The 17,552-nt window shown below is 34.0% G+C and overlaps 2 protein-coding genes across 3 annotated transcripts in view; both read left to right on the top strand.

Moving 5' to 3' along the window:
- The window catches only part of LOC132944730 (uncharacterized), a 163,646-nt gene that overhangs the window by 83,816 nt on the left and 62,278 nt on the right, over positions 1-17,552 (top strand). The window lies entirely within an intron of this gene.
- On the top strand, positions 12,062-17,235 carry LOC132944974 (uncharacterized). Of its 2 annotated transcripts, XM_061014555.1 has the most exons (11): positions 12,062-12,477; positions 12,537-12,611; positions 12,667-12,996; positions 13,060-15,300; positions 15,361-15,471; positions 15,530-15,840; positions 15,897-16,029; positions 16,090-16,266; positions 16,330-16,434; positions 16,491-16,965; positions 17,030-17,235. In XM_061014555.1, exons 1-11 carry the CDS (start codon positions 12,243-12,245, stop codon positions 17,061-17,063), a joined length of 4,227 nt encoding a protein of 1,408 aa, XP_060870538.1. In that variant the 5' UTR covers positions 12,062-12,242; the 3' UTR covers positions 17,064-17,235. The 2 variants fall into 2 exon arrangements, with proteins under 2 accessions (XP_060870538.1, XP_060870537.1); XM_061014554.1 differs by having other exon boundaries at positions 13,060-15,471.

Genomic DNA, 17,552 nt, shown 5'->3' on the forward strand with positions numbered 1-17,552 from the left:
ATGTATTGATGTAAATAGAATAAATACCTACACACACAAAAAAAAAAATTAAATTAATAAATACGAAAGAACGGCGGGTGCTTTAGCTGACGGAAACCGTGTTATCGGTCAAGTTATACTTTACTCGGCCCTTTGTGAACACGGACAAACACAAAACAGACCGTTAAACGAAACATGATATTATTATACCTAAAGATACAAACGGCGTAAAATTATTACGATTTCAAATTAAATATTAGATTTTCACCCATTTTCGCGGTTATATAGTACATAATTCGAGTTTCTTAAATTTTTTTTTTTTTCAATAAATTTGTACGAAATCGTTTTTTTTTATTTTGTTTTGTTTATTTTAATAGATTGACCCCGGAAAGACATTGCAGCACGACTGATCTTGGTGAAAATGATATACAGTGGCGCTGGCTCTACCTATTGAAAATACCACCTGTACCCCATGTGTTGATTTCCACAAACACACCAAAGTCTGAAATATTATAGCGATCCGAAGTGATCACATACATGATAATATACACATTACAATATAGGCGCAATGAATAATATTCAAAACCGTCAGTGTCAATCAAACAACATCTGCTGCTGCGTAAGAGAGCAATCGGAGAGATCTATTTACAAAATACAACGACTACAACGGTAGTGGCTTCGCGCAGCAACATTTTGACAGTAGCAAAAGTTACGCAAACGGTTTAGAGTTTTGTAAAATCTCGTTCTAGAACTTGATCCAAACAATACGACGAAACATCACGACGAAACAATACGTTACTCCGTAAACTATAATATTATACATGTAAATGAACATACCATAAATAACGATTATACAAACGTATACCTACAGCAACCGAGCGCCGCTAAATGTTTATTTTAATTAGCATACCGTATAACCTGGTCCGCGGGGGTGGGGTTAACATTCTCGTGGTGATTAACTCGTGTAGTCGTGTGATTAGGTACGTAAGTACTCTAAAGTGATTCGCATCTCCAAAATTGTTATGAAATAATACGCAACAATAGAGTTAACGACGTGGTGTCCTTCTTTGCGTAGATAGTACTTGTGTGTAGGTAACCACGAAAAAAGAAATGACGAATATTAATAACAAACATTTGAACACCGACAGTTTATACTGTTCTAGTTTAGAACTAGATGTAAAAATCTTATTTATTAGTAGATCTCCCTGTAGACCTTCTACGAAACCGTGAAAATCATAAGACTTTATCCGTTAAATGTGATATTCGCCTGTACTCTGTTACGTACTGGGTAACAAAGTTATTGCTTACATATATTAATAGGTATATAATAATATGTATTGTTTAACATTGAGTGATCTACTTGTGTATATGATGTAAAACGCTTCTGTGTGCATAAAATCACGATAATATATTTATCATCGATATCATAATTAATATAATAAGTAGGATATACGTAAAATAAATGCATTGATAAGCACTAGAGAGTCTTTGTTTAAGACATTTTTCTTGTATTATGCCCATAGTTTTTTTCTAACATTTTATAATTACAAAATTAACTACAGATTATATTATTATGTACTTGAAATAATTTTGATTTTAAATTACTTTGAAAAGTTATAGATTTAAAATAATATATAATAATATTAATAAAATAGTCCAATGATAAGTTGCATTAAATTCAATAATGAAGTTATGGTTACACGGCGATATGGGTAGGCAATTTAAGCACACCACTGTCAAGGATTCTTTTCCCCAATATTATAATATTATAAGAATAGTCTGTTATGTTAAAAATTAAAATAAATCTCAAAGTACGATATGCGTAGAGAAAGTTGATTTTTTTAGAATATTTTATGTCTGACGTTCACTATATTCGTTGGCTGGATGTGGTATTAAGTAACCGTGATTGAAGCAATTTACTATAAATACACTTTAATTGTCTATGACGTATGATGTATTGTGCAATATTTCCTTTTTGCCTGTCTGATGTCGAATTTCTATGGAATTAGCCTAAAAATTAACGAACTGTTTGGCGAATAAAAACAAACAATATTCTAACGGACTGGACAACCATCAATCACAAGGGTCTATATACATTTACTATAATACATATAACACGAAATTAGTTAATAATATTTATGTATACAATTTATTTATCAATAATAGTTAAATGTAATTTCACTCATATTTTGTTAACGGAATATTCAAATTATAAATTCAGCGTCATTTTTCGTATACATTTCCATAATTCATGTTTTTTAATTCGTCATTGATCATATTATTAAATTAACTTGTAATGGCGATCCACGATATTATTATAAAACGATGTCGAATCGAGTGTACCGTTTGTGTGCTAGTCTGTGTTTGCAAAACGTTGGTGTATGCGGGACTTGGGGGAAACGAATTAAATTTAAATTGGTGTGTCTGAATATAAATTAAAGTGGGTACTCATACCCTACACCCGACCCTCTCGCGTTGACGAAACACAAGGAATGCTTAATACCGCCTTACAATATTGTAATGTTATTATAGTTATACATATTAATGTGTATACATTTATAATAGTAAATCTACTAACCGGTGTCTTAAACTGATGATGGGAATGCTTGACAGGTGAAACGGATGCCCCACTTGTAGATCATGCCGGGAGACATTTATAGACTATAATAATAATTGTAGTAGTTGTATACAATACGGCCAACGTTGAAAATTAAATTACCTTTTTGGAATTTTGGGATAACAGCGTTTTCGCGAAATACCTATATAGCAATAAAAGGCACTAAACTATTAACCATGACAAATTACGAAAGATTCCGAGAAAAAAAAAATTCCAAAAACAAAATATAACGAACTACGATCAATGTTTTATGTAGGTTGTGAGCTGAACGTCAGTCTACCGCTGACATGTTTTCTTTCGATTTTATATATTATATAGCAAAGAACAGATAGGAAAAAACTACTCCGAAATTCCGTCGTAACACGCTTTGTGTTCGTAGTAAAATGGGGATACAACTTTGGTGTTTTTTCGACAAGGTGGCGGTGTATTTTGGCCGTCGTTCAAATTTCACCATGAAATATAAATACGGTAAATTATAATGTGCTAATCGTTTTCTTCGTTATTAAACGTAATATTCTAAAAAAAAAAAAAAAAAAACAGTATTTCAGTGTGATAGAGAAATAAACGTAAATCATATTATAGAAACAAAAAAAAAAACGAAAAATGTATTTTAATTCCTTCGTATTCGTTGGACTACGTCACGTTTTAAACAGCTTAAAAGCATTTGTCGATCGAGAAGTGCCACGAACCGTTCTCTATGAAAATGTCACACGGCATAGTATTATTATTATATTTCATACCGCGTCATACTCAAGTGCTACGAATAATAACATCGTATTCACAGTATAACATTGCCTATGATATTATAATAATAATAATACAATAATATATAGAACCGACAAAAGGGGTAAAAAAAAAAAATAATAATAATATGTTATCCGCCCGACCGGAGTCGAGAAAGTTGCGGTTAAACAAACCCGCGTATACCGCGGTACAGGTACCTCTACGTAAAACAATCATAACAGTGATAATAATAATACGTTCGGTTTACACGTGGACGTGTTTTCGCCGCACTTCATTAACTCTCTCGCAGGCGATATCGTCCCGTCCGATCGGCTCGCCCGAGTACCGCTGCTGACTAGACACACGCGATAACCCCTCATCGTCGTCCTGCGCGGCCCGAACGCGATTCAGTACCTCGCCGCGCATCGTCCACCGTGTCGAGTGCTCAGCACAATACGACCGTTTACCAAATCTGTGTGGCGGCAAAGGTCGATTATCATAATGTACGCGCAAACGTCGTCGTACACACATATATATAGGTATAGGTATATAGGTATAATAGGTATATACCGGGCGCGGTAATGCGTTGCGTCGTACGTACGACCTTTTTTCCCCCTCCGACTATATTATTATTATTATACTCTTCGGGCCGTACTCCTCGATAAATCGCCAGATCGCTAAAAATCTCGCGTGTCACTGACGTCTGAACATGACGACTGCGTATTTATTATCGTTTCTTCGGAATGATATTCGAAATCATATTTTTATTTCACGATTCAATTAAAAACGGGTCGCTCGACTACAACTATACAACAGCAGTAGATAGGAGGTACACACACGTTTGAGGCTTGATTCGGTTTACAATAATATTATTGTTTACGGTACGATCCGTTATTATTTATACACGGCTACACGCTAATTTTCCAAATAAATTGTTGTTTTTTTGAACACATTTCGTTTTATTCAGTTGGAAGTATTTCGTAGCGGCAGTTCTAAAGACGTATGTGCCTACACGTTTATAATTTTTTTTTTTGTTTATCATACCGGCTTTTCGGTTTCTTTAATAATCTTAATTTTCAGAAAAAATGTTCTACTCATGATTTTATTAGATTAAAAATATACCCACTTGTTGTATCATTTAACAAACTCTATGATTAAAAAAAAAAAGTATTATATTTTTTTTCATTAGGTAGTGCTACTACAATGTCCGTCGGTTCTCAATCCGTGGTACGCATACCACTGTTGGTACACAGAAGGCCGTTTGGTATTAAGTACGGAAAATTAATAATCTAATATTTTTACTAATGTTCGTCGTGGATATTAATAATGACATCTTATGTTTTGAGTAAATAGGTACTGGATATCCCAACTATATTAAATGTACCTTAATTATTACATCGTTATTGTTGTTAAACTATTGCACTGAAATTCGCAATAGATCTGTTTTTAGTCACCGGTGAAACGTGGCCGATCCATAACCATATATACACGAGTGGTATACGCGAAAAAAAAAGTTTGAGAATCTCCGCAGTTTGAACTATACGGAAAAACAAGTCGAACACACAACTACAACTGATTTGGAAAATCACATTATATATTATTATTTAGACAGTCCGTAAAACGGATAAATCCACACACGGATGTTTGGGGAGGGGGGGAGGGGGGAGGGTCAATTCATTCGATCCATCGATCACCGGCTCACGTCGTCGTCTCGTGCACGTCGTGTGGTCTGTAGCGGACACGTCATCATATCCGCGTGTTCTGATGTCGCTGACATATTGAATGTGGATACCGTCCGAAATATTATAATATTATTATTGTCATACGCCTAATATAAGTAGTTGTTCCGAAACGCACTCGTGATCTACTCACGTAAAACAATAAAAAATAGTAGTTTTGATAAATATATATTATGTTGTTTCCGGTGGTGAATTTTCCGGGGTTGGTAAATGTGCGCCGCATGCTTCACAATTAAAATAGGTAGTAAAAATTATTTCGTCATCAATAATAACGCAGTGTGAAATTTTTTTTAAAAAAATGTCAATCGTGCCGAAAACCCACAGGTGATATTATAGATAATATACTAGATTGCCAACACTGACAAGCGGGCCGGTTGACGTCACTTTTTTCAACACATGGGTTGTGGCCTAGGAGCGTCTAAACACAGAACTGAACCGTGGCCTATCTGCGCATGCGCGAGTACCATATCAAGATTTAAAATCTCTTATCATTTTATCAATTATTATATCATGCATTCATGTAATCATGTATAATATGAATATGTTTACAAAAAAACTAGAAACTGAAAAGTAAATCATACATTTTCATTTACATTTAATATTCATTAATAATCATTATGTATTTTTAGTTTAATTACATAAATAATGAATCTCTCAATACAGAATTGTTATTAACACATTAGTAAAATGTTTAAAGTAAAGCACATAATAAAATATTTCATTATTTTATGTAAGACTTACTGTGTATTTTTTAACCTTTCATTTCCTTTCTAGATATCTATAAAAATAATTAGCCACCATTAATATAGAAATTGTGGAAATTGATATTGTAAAATAATATTAGCTTGTTTTTAATTCTCATAACATCCTAAACATTGTTACTAAACATGTTATTGCATGCAATATTTTTATTGGATCTTGTATTTATCTTATATGTACAGTAATAAAATTTTCCTAATAAAAGTTGTAAAAATAGCTCTTAATAATTACATGAAAGATACAATCACAATGGTAGGCAACTTTGACAAAGTGTACAAAAAACGAGTTTCCACCTTAGAATTTCCACTAATTTTAACTTTATTTTCAAAATGTCAATTATTTGTGATATATGCAAAGTAGAATTTGCAACTAAGTCTTCATTGACAAGACATCTTTTAAATAAACACAATGTTACTAATGAAGCTAAAAAAAAAATTTTATCTAAATGTATCACTTGTAATGACAAAACTTTTTCAAAAAAAAAATTGCTTATTGATCATTTAAATACAGAACATGGAATGAGTATTCAAGAAGAAATTATAAACTTTTCTAGTGTATCAGGTACTACTATGACATAATAACATTTTTATTTTATTTTTTTTTATTAAATATACACTTCTTATAAACTAAAAAAATCATACATTAAATTATAGATTTTCAAAATTGGTTAATAAATTTTGAACTAAAAAATAATTGTCAATATTCACACCAAACCGGAAAAAGAATATGCAATGATGGTCGTAGAACTTACTATGAATGTAGTCGATCTGGCACCTATAAAGAATACATATGAAGACTTTAAATAACAAAAATGAAAATGAAAATGAAAATTTGTATGAAATATTTAAAAAAAAAACTATGAGCACATTAAATAAAATCCAATTAATCGAAGATTCTGATCACCTTAAAGAAGCTATTAAAAAGATAGATGCTCTCAATGCATTTATAGACGCAACATCAAAACAGTCTGCACCAAATAATGAATTCATCAAAGTAAATAACGATCCACCTAATAAAAAAATAACCACACAAAACAACTTTTTTTCGACAAAATCGAAACGAAAAAAACCCGAAAACGATTTGTTTAAACCATCGGAACTTGAAAGCAATGAACTACGAGACACCTTTTTAAATAAAAAATTTAAAATATTGCAGGAGAAAGATGTAGAACATTCATATTTTAAAAAACAATAATTAAAATTATTTTATACTTTCCAGACATTACTTTTATAGTTTTATACATTTTATTTGATGAAGACGTCTAAAGACTTTTTTCATTATTTACTATTTAACTATTTATATTAACTTTATTATATAATATTATATTATACGTACCATGATAAAATGATAAGAGATTTTAAATCTTGATATGGTACTCGCGCATGCGCAGATAGGCCACGGTTCAGTTCTGTGTTTAGACGCTCCTTGTGGCCTATGGTATTTTATCAATTTCTATCGCGATAATGATACACAGATTTAGATATAATAATACAATGATAAATCAGGTGATAACACTATACACGCCTAGTCCACGACCATCATGGCGCGTTTTTTTGGCGACGTCTGATATCACTAGTTTGGAATCTAGTTTATTATGTATATCAGTGCAAAAGCCTCGTCTGCGTTTATGATTATTTTATCGTCACTCCAAAAGACGGACAGCTTGATATCTGCGTGCACGAGCCATACAATACGCTATTGTTATCGCTGTGAAATACCGAATATTCCAAGACCTGCAACTCTGCTAGCAGCCTGCAGGGTACTATTACCACCCAAAAGCGTGGTCTATCAGCTGCGCTTCGACAGCAATATGATTTGTATAATTAATTACTATGATTTATATTCAACCGTACGGCGTACATGTGTGTGACATTTTTTTTTTTAGAAAGTCTCATCGTAAATAAAAAAATATTTATTTTATTAGTTAGAAATCATACATAAAATATAATCTATTAGGTAACGAATTCAAGGTAGCACCTTTTTTTTTTTTTTTTTTTATTGGGTAACCCGCGGCAACATAGGCCATTGGGTGTGGGGGAGGGCACTGTAGGTTTTTAAATTGGGTAGGTTGGTACACGTGTGCGTTGTGTTTTGGCAGAAATTCTAATGGGGCACCCGTAGGTTTCTGCCGTGCCCCGGGTGGGGTGATGGCGGCACTTGTTCTCCGGACACCGTGACTTGCCCGAAGAAAAATGCCGCCCACGGCCGAGGTATCGAACTCGGGTCGGCTGCATCGCAGCCCGACGCCTTAGTCCGCTCGGCCACTCCGTCCCCCTTAAAAAATATTTAATATCGAGATAAATGTGTATTCCTATAACGCATCATGACAAATGAGCTTGTCCGTACAATCGGAGAGTCAGCACTCGCCACTGGTTGTATGTGGTACGTTTTACTGAATATCGTACGTAATATTATGCGCACCTATATTATTGTTCTGCTGTGTCGGAATACCTCAAACGTCCGGTTTTGACGTCGTGCTTGCCATGTTCGAGGCATCGGCGACGTGGGTAAAACACCGATTACAACAACACTACGACTGTCTATATATTATACCCATCATCGGTGGGTGGCGGGGTACGACGGCACTATATTTTACGTGTTGTCTGGCGACGGCGGCGCGGAGAAATTTCATTTAAAAAAATAACGACTTTGAGGTTCAAAGTTTGAACACGCGGACATAACTCGAATAACTTTAGGTTTTGAGGAGCACTCGTTATGAAATCCGTCAGCCGTTTTACATAAAACGCCACACTGAAATATTTTGCCGGATTGCCGATTGAAATATCGAGCCTCTACGATTTATTGTCTTCTGCAGTAAAATAATATTGCGAGCAACACAAATGAAAAATAAAAAGAAAGCAATAAATCAGCGCACTGATATTATTGTTATTTTTTTCTTTTTCGTACGATTTACATTATTATTATTCTCATAGATGTACCTAGTCACAGACGTGTGTATAGACGTGCTGATTATGTAAGTTTAATTTTCAAGTTCTTATAATTTAGATATCTAAGGTTAGGTTAGGTAACCTATTCTACACATTTCATGGTATACGACAAGTACCTACCGCAAAATAAATTTGAAATCTACAAATTTTAGATACTCGCGGAAAAGTCTATTTTCTTTTTTTACGTACGTTTTTGGTAAAAGCTGCAGTTAAAAATAAAAAAATAAAAATATTCCAATCCGAAGAAATCACGTGGTCGTGTAAATTTTTTACAATTGAATTCAAACACGTAAATATTGAACTCTGTACACGTCGTTTTTAGAACTTCACTTTTTGAAAAAATAATACAATTTTCAAACAACGTGCATTGTACCTGTTGGAGAAATACTACAATAAATATTTTATAATATTGATTACCGGATCATGGATACGATCGATGTATAGGCTAGTTCTGTCATAATACATCAAAGAAATTAAACTTTTCATCATTTCGTACATACGCTTTTCGAACAGTGCAACAATCTAGTGCAGGGAAATCGTCTAGAAATAGCTTGGTATGGCCATGGACCGATGACTGCTGCACGCGACGAGTGAAAATATATATATTTTATAATAAATGAAAACGTTTTTGGCCAGACTTTCCGGCCACAACGCTGTGGAAATTTATTGGTCGTTTAATAGAAAGACACGCACCGGAACAACAGGGCTGGGGGGACGATTTTCCTTATTTAATTGATTCGACCGATCAATCAGTCAGCTTCTGGTCCCGGCGGAACCACCTCGATTGCAATTTCCTGGTCAGTTTACCCACAGGCGCTCGCATCCCCTCATCCAAAACCGTCGACATATCGCCTCATTTTTTATATCCATCCCCGCGTGGACACTTCCGAAACAGTTTATTCCGTAGTATTCTTTTTTCTGGCAAAATTTTTCCATTTTCTTTATGCTATCACTTATTCTCATTGTCGGTCGTATCGCCACCGCCGCCGGTCTAGAGAAGGAAACGATTCCATCATTTAGCTCGTACGCCCGAAATGACAACTGGAAATCCAGCAAAACACATAAATTCACCTTTTCCACTGTCAAAAGCTCCGCTATCGCACGCCCGTTCCCTCCCTCCTGACGCACACACATATTTGCGCCGTTTCGCGTTTGCTGAATCAGAAAATGTAATCTAATAACAACCTTTGCTCGGTGCTATTCATTTAAACCGCCTATAAATTAATTCGTAGATATAATATAATATTTTACAGTGCATATTATTATTATAACACGGTCGTCGGGTGGTGGGTACCTATACGCAATATAACATGAATATTAATCGTCACCGTTACAATCTAATTAAATTTCGCGGTAAAACGGTTTTTAAAAATGTGGTAAATTTGTGCGTTTTAATAACAAATATCAGCTACATATACTTATATTATGACTACATTAAATAACGTAAATAAAAATAAAAACGAAACACGTTTTAATTAAAACACCAACATTTAAAATTGGACGTACTGCGTTATTGTCTTTATTTTAATTTACGATTAAATTTTCTATTTAATCAAGACTTGGCTTAATTAATATTGTTGTATAAACACATTAAGACTGTAAGCATTGTTGTTTTTCCAACAATTGTAAAACGTTTTAAGTTATTTAAACAAGTTTATATTTTATTTGTTTATTTATATTTTGAAACATTTGTAGAAGTAGGTACCTGCGTATACTTTCAAATATAATAATGCTTGTGTTTGTGTACACAACGGTTGTTCCTCAATCTCGATGGCGTAATAATTTTTCAATGTTCGACTTTTGCATTATCTTTGTAAGCGCTAATGTAAAAAGCAAAGTATGATTAATTTGAATATCATCATCACAGCGTTGTGTTAAGACTTTTTAGATTTATCACTTCGTCCCCAAAATTACAGAGACGTCAGTAGGATAAAAAAGACAGTTCCAAAACCTGATCCTGCAGGCGTTTCCCTATACCGCCTTGCTGATCCCCGACACCCGGTTCCAGACCCTCTGCTGATTCCGCCGCCGACGGCTGATTCCACCACCGGTCGCGCACGTGCGCGAGATACCCCCCGCCCCTCGCCGCTACCGCTTCCCATATGGCCGCCGCCCGGGGAAAATAATTTAAAAATTTTTTTTTCCCGGACTGGGATTCGAACCCGGACCCGTTGGTTGATGAGCGATCACCGTACCACTGCGCCACCCCGTTACATATACTTATCATTGATAACTAGCCTTATTTAACTTGTAATAAAATATGTCGCCAACGTGCATGACTTATATCTGCGTTATCACATCTGCGTTATCATATCTACGTTATCACATATACCCTTAACTTGTAATAATATACCGCCAACGAATGTATAGCTGCGTTATCGCATTATTTTAATATATATGTAATATTGTTCTCCACTTTAAATATTATATTCCCAAAATTATTAAAATATATACATATCTGTTTGTAAACGTCGACAGCCTTAACGAACATATGGCAACTAACCCTCCTATAGTCAATCAATTGTAAGCGTTAACGGACATGTAGCTGCATGCAACATCCCAGTTATGGTATAACTTTATTGCTGAAAAGTTCAAATACCATCTCGAATGGCTGGTTCCGCTTCTGGCTAAGTATTCAAGCTACGATTTCGAATATTTTTTTCGTAAATTATATGAATATGTTTACAACTTGAAATGTGATCGTGGCCATGCTAGCTGGAATCAGCATTTGTTATGGGGGAGCCTGGTTTGGGATAATAATTCAGGTTCCCGATATTTGGATGATCTAGCTTTCAAATTGTGTATGTGTAAATATTTCGATATCGAGAACCTAGAGTTGAGGGACGTTATGATAGGTAAGGATTATTGGCAACATTTAACGTTTAAAATTTTTCTTTTACTCTGTAAAAATGTAAATACTAAGCATCTAAGTTATTTAGATTTATCCAACACACTCCTCATAGAATCGAAAAACCATGATAATATACTTTACCAGTTAGACATCGAAGTTAATCACAGGAGACTTAATATAACATTAACCAATCGATCGTATAATTTTGGTAGTGTATTTAATCTTGGTTACGTACATAATCGTCTATACTATGAGGAGGAGACTTGGTAGATGGTTATATCCTGTTTATATTATAGTTTTAAATATTTTAGTTTATATATTACTTATAGAAAAAAAAGGTCTGAAAAAATCTTTTGTTATCCGTAGGGATACGGATTCATGGAATCTATACAACAGATGTCCGAACATCGTATACGGTATAGATCCCTATGATTGGGGGGTGAGTGGTGGTGGTGGTGAGGAATGTTAGGTCCAGATGATAGGACGAGCGGTGGCGGGGGATGTCATCTCCTGGTGTGTCTGTAAGGGAAAGTCGGTTAGTACTATTCACACTGTTGTATTACAACGTACGTAATTTACTCCATTTTAATTTGCCGTATTAATTTTTCTCGTGCGTTTATTTAAAAATGTTTAAATGCGAGCAATGCCCTTTGGTATTCATGTACGAAACTAATTTGATGGTTCACCGAAAAACGCATATAAATTTTTTTAAATGCGATCAATGTACTTCGGAATTCACGGCGAAACGTAATTTAACTGCTCACCGAAAAACACATGGCGGTGTCCGTTTCCCGTGTACTAGATGCTCCATTACATTCAGTTACAAGACCAACCTCAAAAAACATTTGAAAAATGTTCATGGTAAGTATTTCTGTTTTACACTTTAAATATTTATTTATATACATATTTTTTTTTACTAGGTGTTATACAAGCCCCGATTCGGCAAAGAAATATTCGAATCATGCCGAAAACAACCACTCCCGATAATGTTCATGGTAAGTATTTCTGTTTTACACTTTAAATATTTATTTATATTATATTTTTTACTAGGTATCATGCAGCAAGGAAATATACAGATCGCACCCCAAATATTTGTTCCTGATATTCCAGCAGGTTCGTCATGTGTACGAGATACCGAGGTAAACGGTCCACCAGTGATACCAACCCTAAATGATGCCGTGACAGACTGTCCGGTGGAACCATCCGTCCGAAATGATAAACTATCAGCAGTACGAGATAGCGTATCACCAGTACGAGATAACATAATGTCAACAGTACGAGATAACGTGATGGATGAATTTTACAACAACGTGGATGACGATGGCGATTACGCTCAAGTTGCAGATATCATCGAAAACCTTGGATTCTGTAAAAAGGAAGGTTAGTAATTTAATTTTTATAAACGCGGTATAGACTAATAAGGTTTTTTTTTTTTAAAAAAAGATTCATACACCACTCTTGATAATGGAAAACGCGTTTCCAGTGCAAACACTAAATCTGCTGTCAGGGCAAAAAAATTACGCTTGAATCTCGTAAAGTCCCCCGGGTTTACACAAATCTCGACGTCATCAAACAACACAATCACTTGGTATTACGTAAAAAATACCGGCAATATTCAAAACTATATTTACTTCCTTGATTCTATTAAATCCGAACTAATCAATTTACTAAAATCAATTGCGAGTAAAAATCCGATCAAGTTTAATTTAAAGCTTGAGGCGACATATAATATACCAAATGTCGAATATTCATCGGAAAACCGTGCTTTCAAAACATCGGCTAAGGCGGTTTTCTGTGATACCGGAGTACAGGAAATTGTTGAAGAGGCATTCGCTAAATTAATGAAAGAGCAAGACGAGTATACAAGCAAGGGTAGTGGTTTCACATTACAATGTATAGACGGTTTAATGTTAGGTGTATATAAATATACACCTATAGGCGGCTCATCCTACATACAACTACCAGATGCGATAGAAAATAAAAAAGCCACGATTAACCCTCAAAACATAGACATGCAATGCTTCAAATGGGCAATCCTAGCAAAACATGTTACAGGAGAAAATAAATGTCGTATTGGTGATAATTATATAAAACACGAAAAAAAATATAATTTTACAAATATATCGTTCCCGACACCACTACATCAGGTTAAAATTTTTGAAAAAAATAACCCAAACGTGTCCGTAAATGTTTACGGTATCGATAAGAAATTTCAACCACCAAAATTTCCGGAATATAAAGTATTCCCTCTGAAAGTAGTACATGAAGAAAAACCCGACCATTTTGATCTACTTATAATATCAGACGGGGATAACAGTCACTATAGCTACATCTCTAATTTTTCACGGCTCATCAGATCACAAAAAACCAAACACGATGGACAAACAATATTTTGCAAACGGTGCTTCACAACATTCGACAAACAACAGTACAAATATAAATTAAACGGCGTGGCAGGACTAGAACAACATAAATTAATATGTGGGGAGCACAAACCCATACTACCTCAGATACCTGAACCTGGGTCAATACTCGAGTTTACTGCATGGGATAAAACACAACGTCATCCTATAGTAATTTATGCAGATTTCGAAGCAATTCTCAAGAAAACTGATGAGAAAATTGGAGAAAAAACAACAGCTTTTCAAGAACACGAACCCATGAGCTATGGGTATATGGTTAAAGCAAATGACGAAATACCGATGGAACTGCTTGAAAAATTCGGAATTCCAACATCACCCGTAATCTACCGTGGAAATGAAAATAATAAGGACGTGGCGAAACATTTTGTAGATAGTATTGTAGACATAGCTAAAAAAATTGAAGAATTACTCAAAACAAACATTCCTATAATTTTCACGGGTGAACAACGAAAAACACACGAATTATGTAATAATTGTAATTTATGTAAGACCAAGTTTTCTCGTGAAAATCATAAAGTGGCAGATCACTGCCATTTATCGGGAAAATTTAGACAATCGTTATGCAATACGTGTAATCTTAAACTTCAAACACCAAACTTTGTACCGGTATTTTTTCATAATTTATCGAATTATGATTCACATTTCATTGTCACTCGTCTTGGATATGATACAAACTCCATCTCTGTAATACCAAACAGCGAAGAAAAGTTTATTACGTTTTCAAAATATATAAGCAATTCGTTCACATTAAGATTTATCGATACACTGAGATTTATGGCCTCCAGCTTATCAACACTTTCAAAAAATTTAATCACACCTGGATTTGAAAAGTTTAGAAACAGCGCAAAACATTTTTCCGCACAGGATTTACCACTAGTTACCCGTAAGGGTGTATACCCGTATGACTATACAGATGATTGGGATAAGCTCGAAGAAACCAGTTTACCGGCAGAAAAAGATTTTTACAGTTCATTGGAAGAATCACATATAAAACATGAGGATTTTGAACATGCAAATACAGTTTGGAACCATTTCAGCTGTCAAACACTCGGGGAATACTCTGATCTTTATTTAAAAATCGATGTGCTACTGTTGACTGATGTGTTTGAAAATTTCCGAGACCTCTGTTTAACCACCTACCATCTGGATCCATCATTTTACTACACGGCGCCAGGATTTAGTTTTGACTGTATGTTGAAATACACGGGCCAACAACTCGAATTACTTCATGATTATGACATGTTGTTAATGATTGAAAAAGGTAAAATGATTATTTATTTTTTTTTTTTAAAATGTGAAATAATACTTGATTTTATTATAGGAATTCGCGGTGGGTTGACTCAGGCGAGCATGAGATATGCAAAGGCGAATAATGAAAAGACACCAGATTATGATCCAACAAAACCGAAATCATGGCTTGTTTATCAGGATTGTAAGAATAATTTTAATATTTTATTTTAATTTAATTTAATTTGTTATTTAAATTCCAGGTAATAATTTGTATGGTTACGCAATGTCACAATTCATGCCATACGGTGGATTTAAGTGGGTCGAACCCACACTAGATGGGTTAAATGCTTTAGACGATAGTTCACCAATCGGTCGGATGTATGAGGTTGACATATCATACCCAAAAGAACTTCATGACAAACATAATGACTTGCCATTCCTACCGAAAAATGATATTCCACCCGGTTCAAAAGTTAAAAAACTTATGGCAACACTCCATTCAAAGAAAAACTACGTGATTCATTATCGGAACCTACAGCAGGCCATTAAAAACGGACTAGTAGTGGAAAAAGTACCATATTTATTTTTTATTTTATTTATAAATTATAAATTATAAATTTATTTTAGGTTCACAGAGTTATACAGTTTAATCAGTCAGACTGGCTTAAGAAATATATAGAATTAAACACTGAGATGCGAAAAAAAGCTAAAAACGACTTCGAAAAGGACTTTTTCAAACTTTTAAACAACGCTGTTTTCGGTATATATATATATAAATTTAATATATTTTTAATTATCTTACTAACATATCTAATTAAAGGGAAGACGATGGAGAATTTAAGACTTAGAATTAAAATGGAGCTTGTTTGTAGTGAAAAACGTCTGCAAAAACTTATAAACCTTACAACATTCAAACACTGCATTACATACAATGAAACTCTGAATGCCATATCATTAGAAAATAAAATTATCAAGTTTTGCAAGCCAATATATATAGGTAAATATATACAATTAATTTACTATTATCAATCATATTTTAATATTTTTTAATTTTCAATAGGTTTTGCAGTATTGGAAATTTCGAAGACCGTTATGTATGATTATCATTACAACGTTATGCAAGCCCATTATGGAAATAAAATTGAGCTCATGTATACTGATACAGGTAAATGTTTTCAAATTAAACTGATTTTCATATGTTAATTTATAATGTTATTTTAGATTCACTGGTATACTATATCCAGACCGATGATTTTTACAAAGACTTGGAAAATAATTCCAATTTACTCGATCGAATGGATACATCAGACTTACCACGAGACCATCCGTGTTACATTGCCGAACGAAAGAAAATTCCGGGTCTGTTTTCCGATGAGACTAATTCAGAGGTTATGACAGATTTTTGTGCACTACGTTCAAAGTCTTATGCATATAAGATCAATGGTAAGGAGAAGATCCGGGCGAAAGGAATCCGAGGACATGTAGTGAAAAACCACATGAACTTCGAGGATCATTATCGCTGTCTGTTTGGGGATGCAACCTTGGATACGAAGACAGAAAATGTCTCTATCCGTTCATTCAAACATCAATTGAAGACCATTAAATCAAACAAAGTCACTTATAATAGTTTCGATGACAAGAGGATTATACTCGAGGATAGAATACATACCCTAGCTCACGGACACTACTCCACAGAGTGAGTTAAAAATAATTTTATTCTACTTATAATATTCTACTTATAATATTTATGAATTTTATAGGGAACCCGATACACTAGCTGAGCAAGATGAATAAATACAACTTCTAGAGCTGAATAGATAGTTTTTTATTCTAAAATAGATGTTGAATTGTAAAATACCTTTGTAGTTATTTCATTTTTGTAAAATATCTACAGGGATATTATTTTTTTTTTCTATCTTGTAAAGTATCCCTCTAGATATTGTAGGTAGATATTAAGTTAGGATAAAGAAAGAACTCTTTAGTAATAAAAATAAATTTGATATTTATTTACAAAACATTTCAACAATTATTTACAAACCATCTTCTTAGACTAAATACTTTATAAAATGTACATTGTTTAGGGATAATCCCCATATGAAAAATGCAACATGGCAAAGTTTCTTCATCACATATTTGATCTAATCGAGGGCATCCTATATCTTCAATGTTAATAATTACGACGTGTGGTATAAATTCTATAATAAGTTGTTTTTTCTGCTCCCCTTTTACGTAAATGTTTCTAAACTTTAAGGAATTCAATATTCTACTTAGTTCTTCATACTC

This window comes from Metopolophium dirhodum, chromosome 5 (assembly GCF_019925205.1).
Source record: "Metopolophium dirhodum isolate CAU chromosome 5, ASM1992520v1, whole genome shotgun sequence".
Lineage (NCBI taxonomy): Eukaryota > Metazoa > Arthropoda > Insecta > Hemiptera > Aphididae > Metopolophium > Metopolophium dirhodum.

Excerpts from the sequence above, each read along its gene's own strand:
- LOC132944974 (XM_061014554.1), top strand. The coding sequence starts at position 12,243 with ATGTTTAAATGCGAGCAATGCCCTTTGGTATTCATGTACGAAACTAAT. Across the intron at positions 15,841-15,896 it reads ACGGACTAGTAGTGGAAAAA|GTTCACAGAGTTATACAGTT; the intron begins GTACCATATTTA and ends AATTTATTTTAG. Across the intron at positions 16,966-17,029 it reads CACGGACACTACTCCACAGA|GGAACCCGATACACTAGCTG; the intron begins GTGAGTTAAAAA and ends TGAATTTTATAG.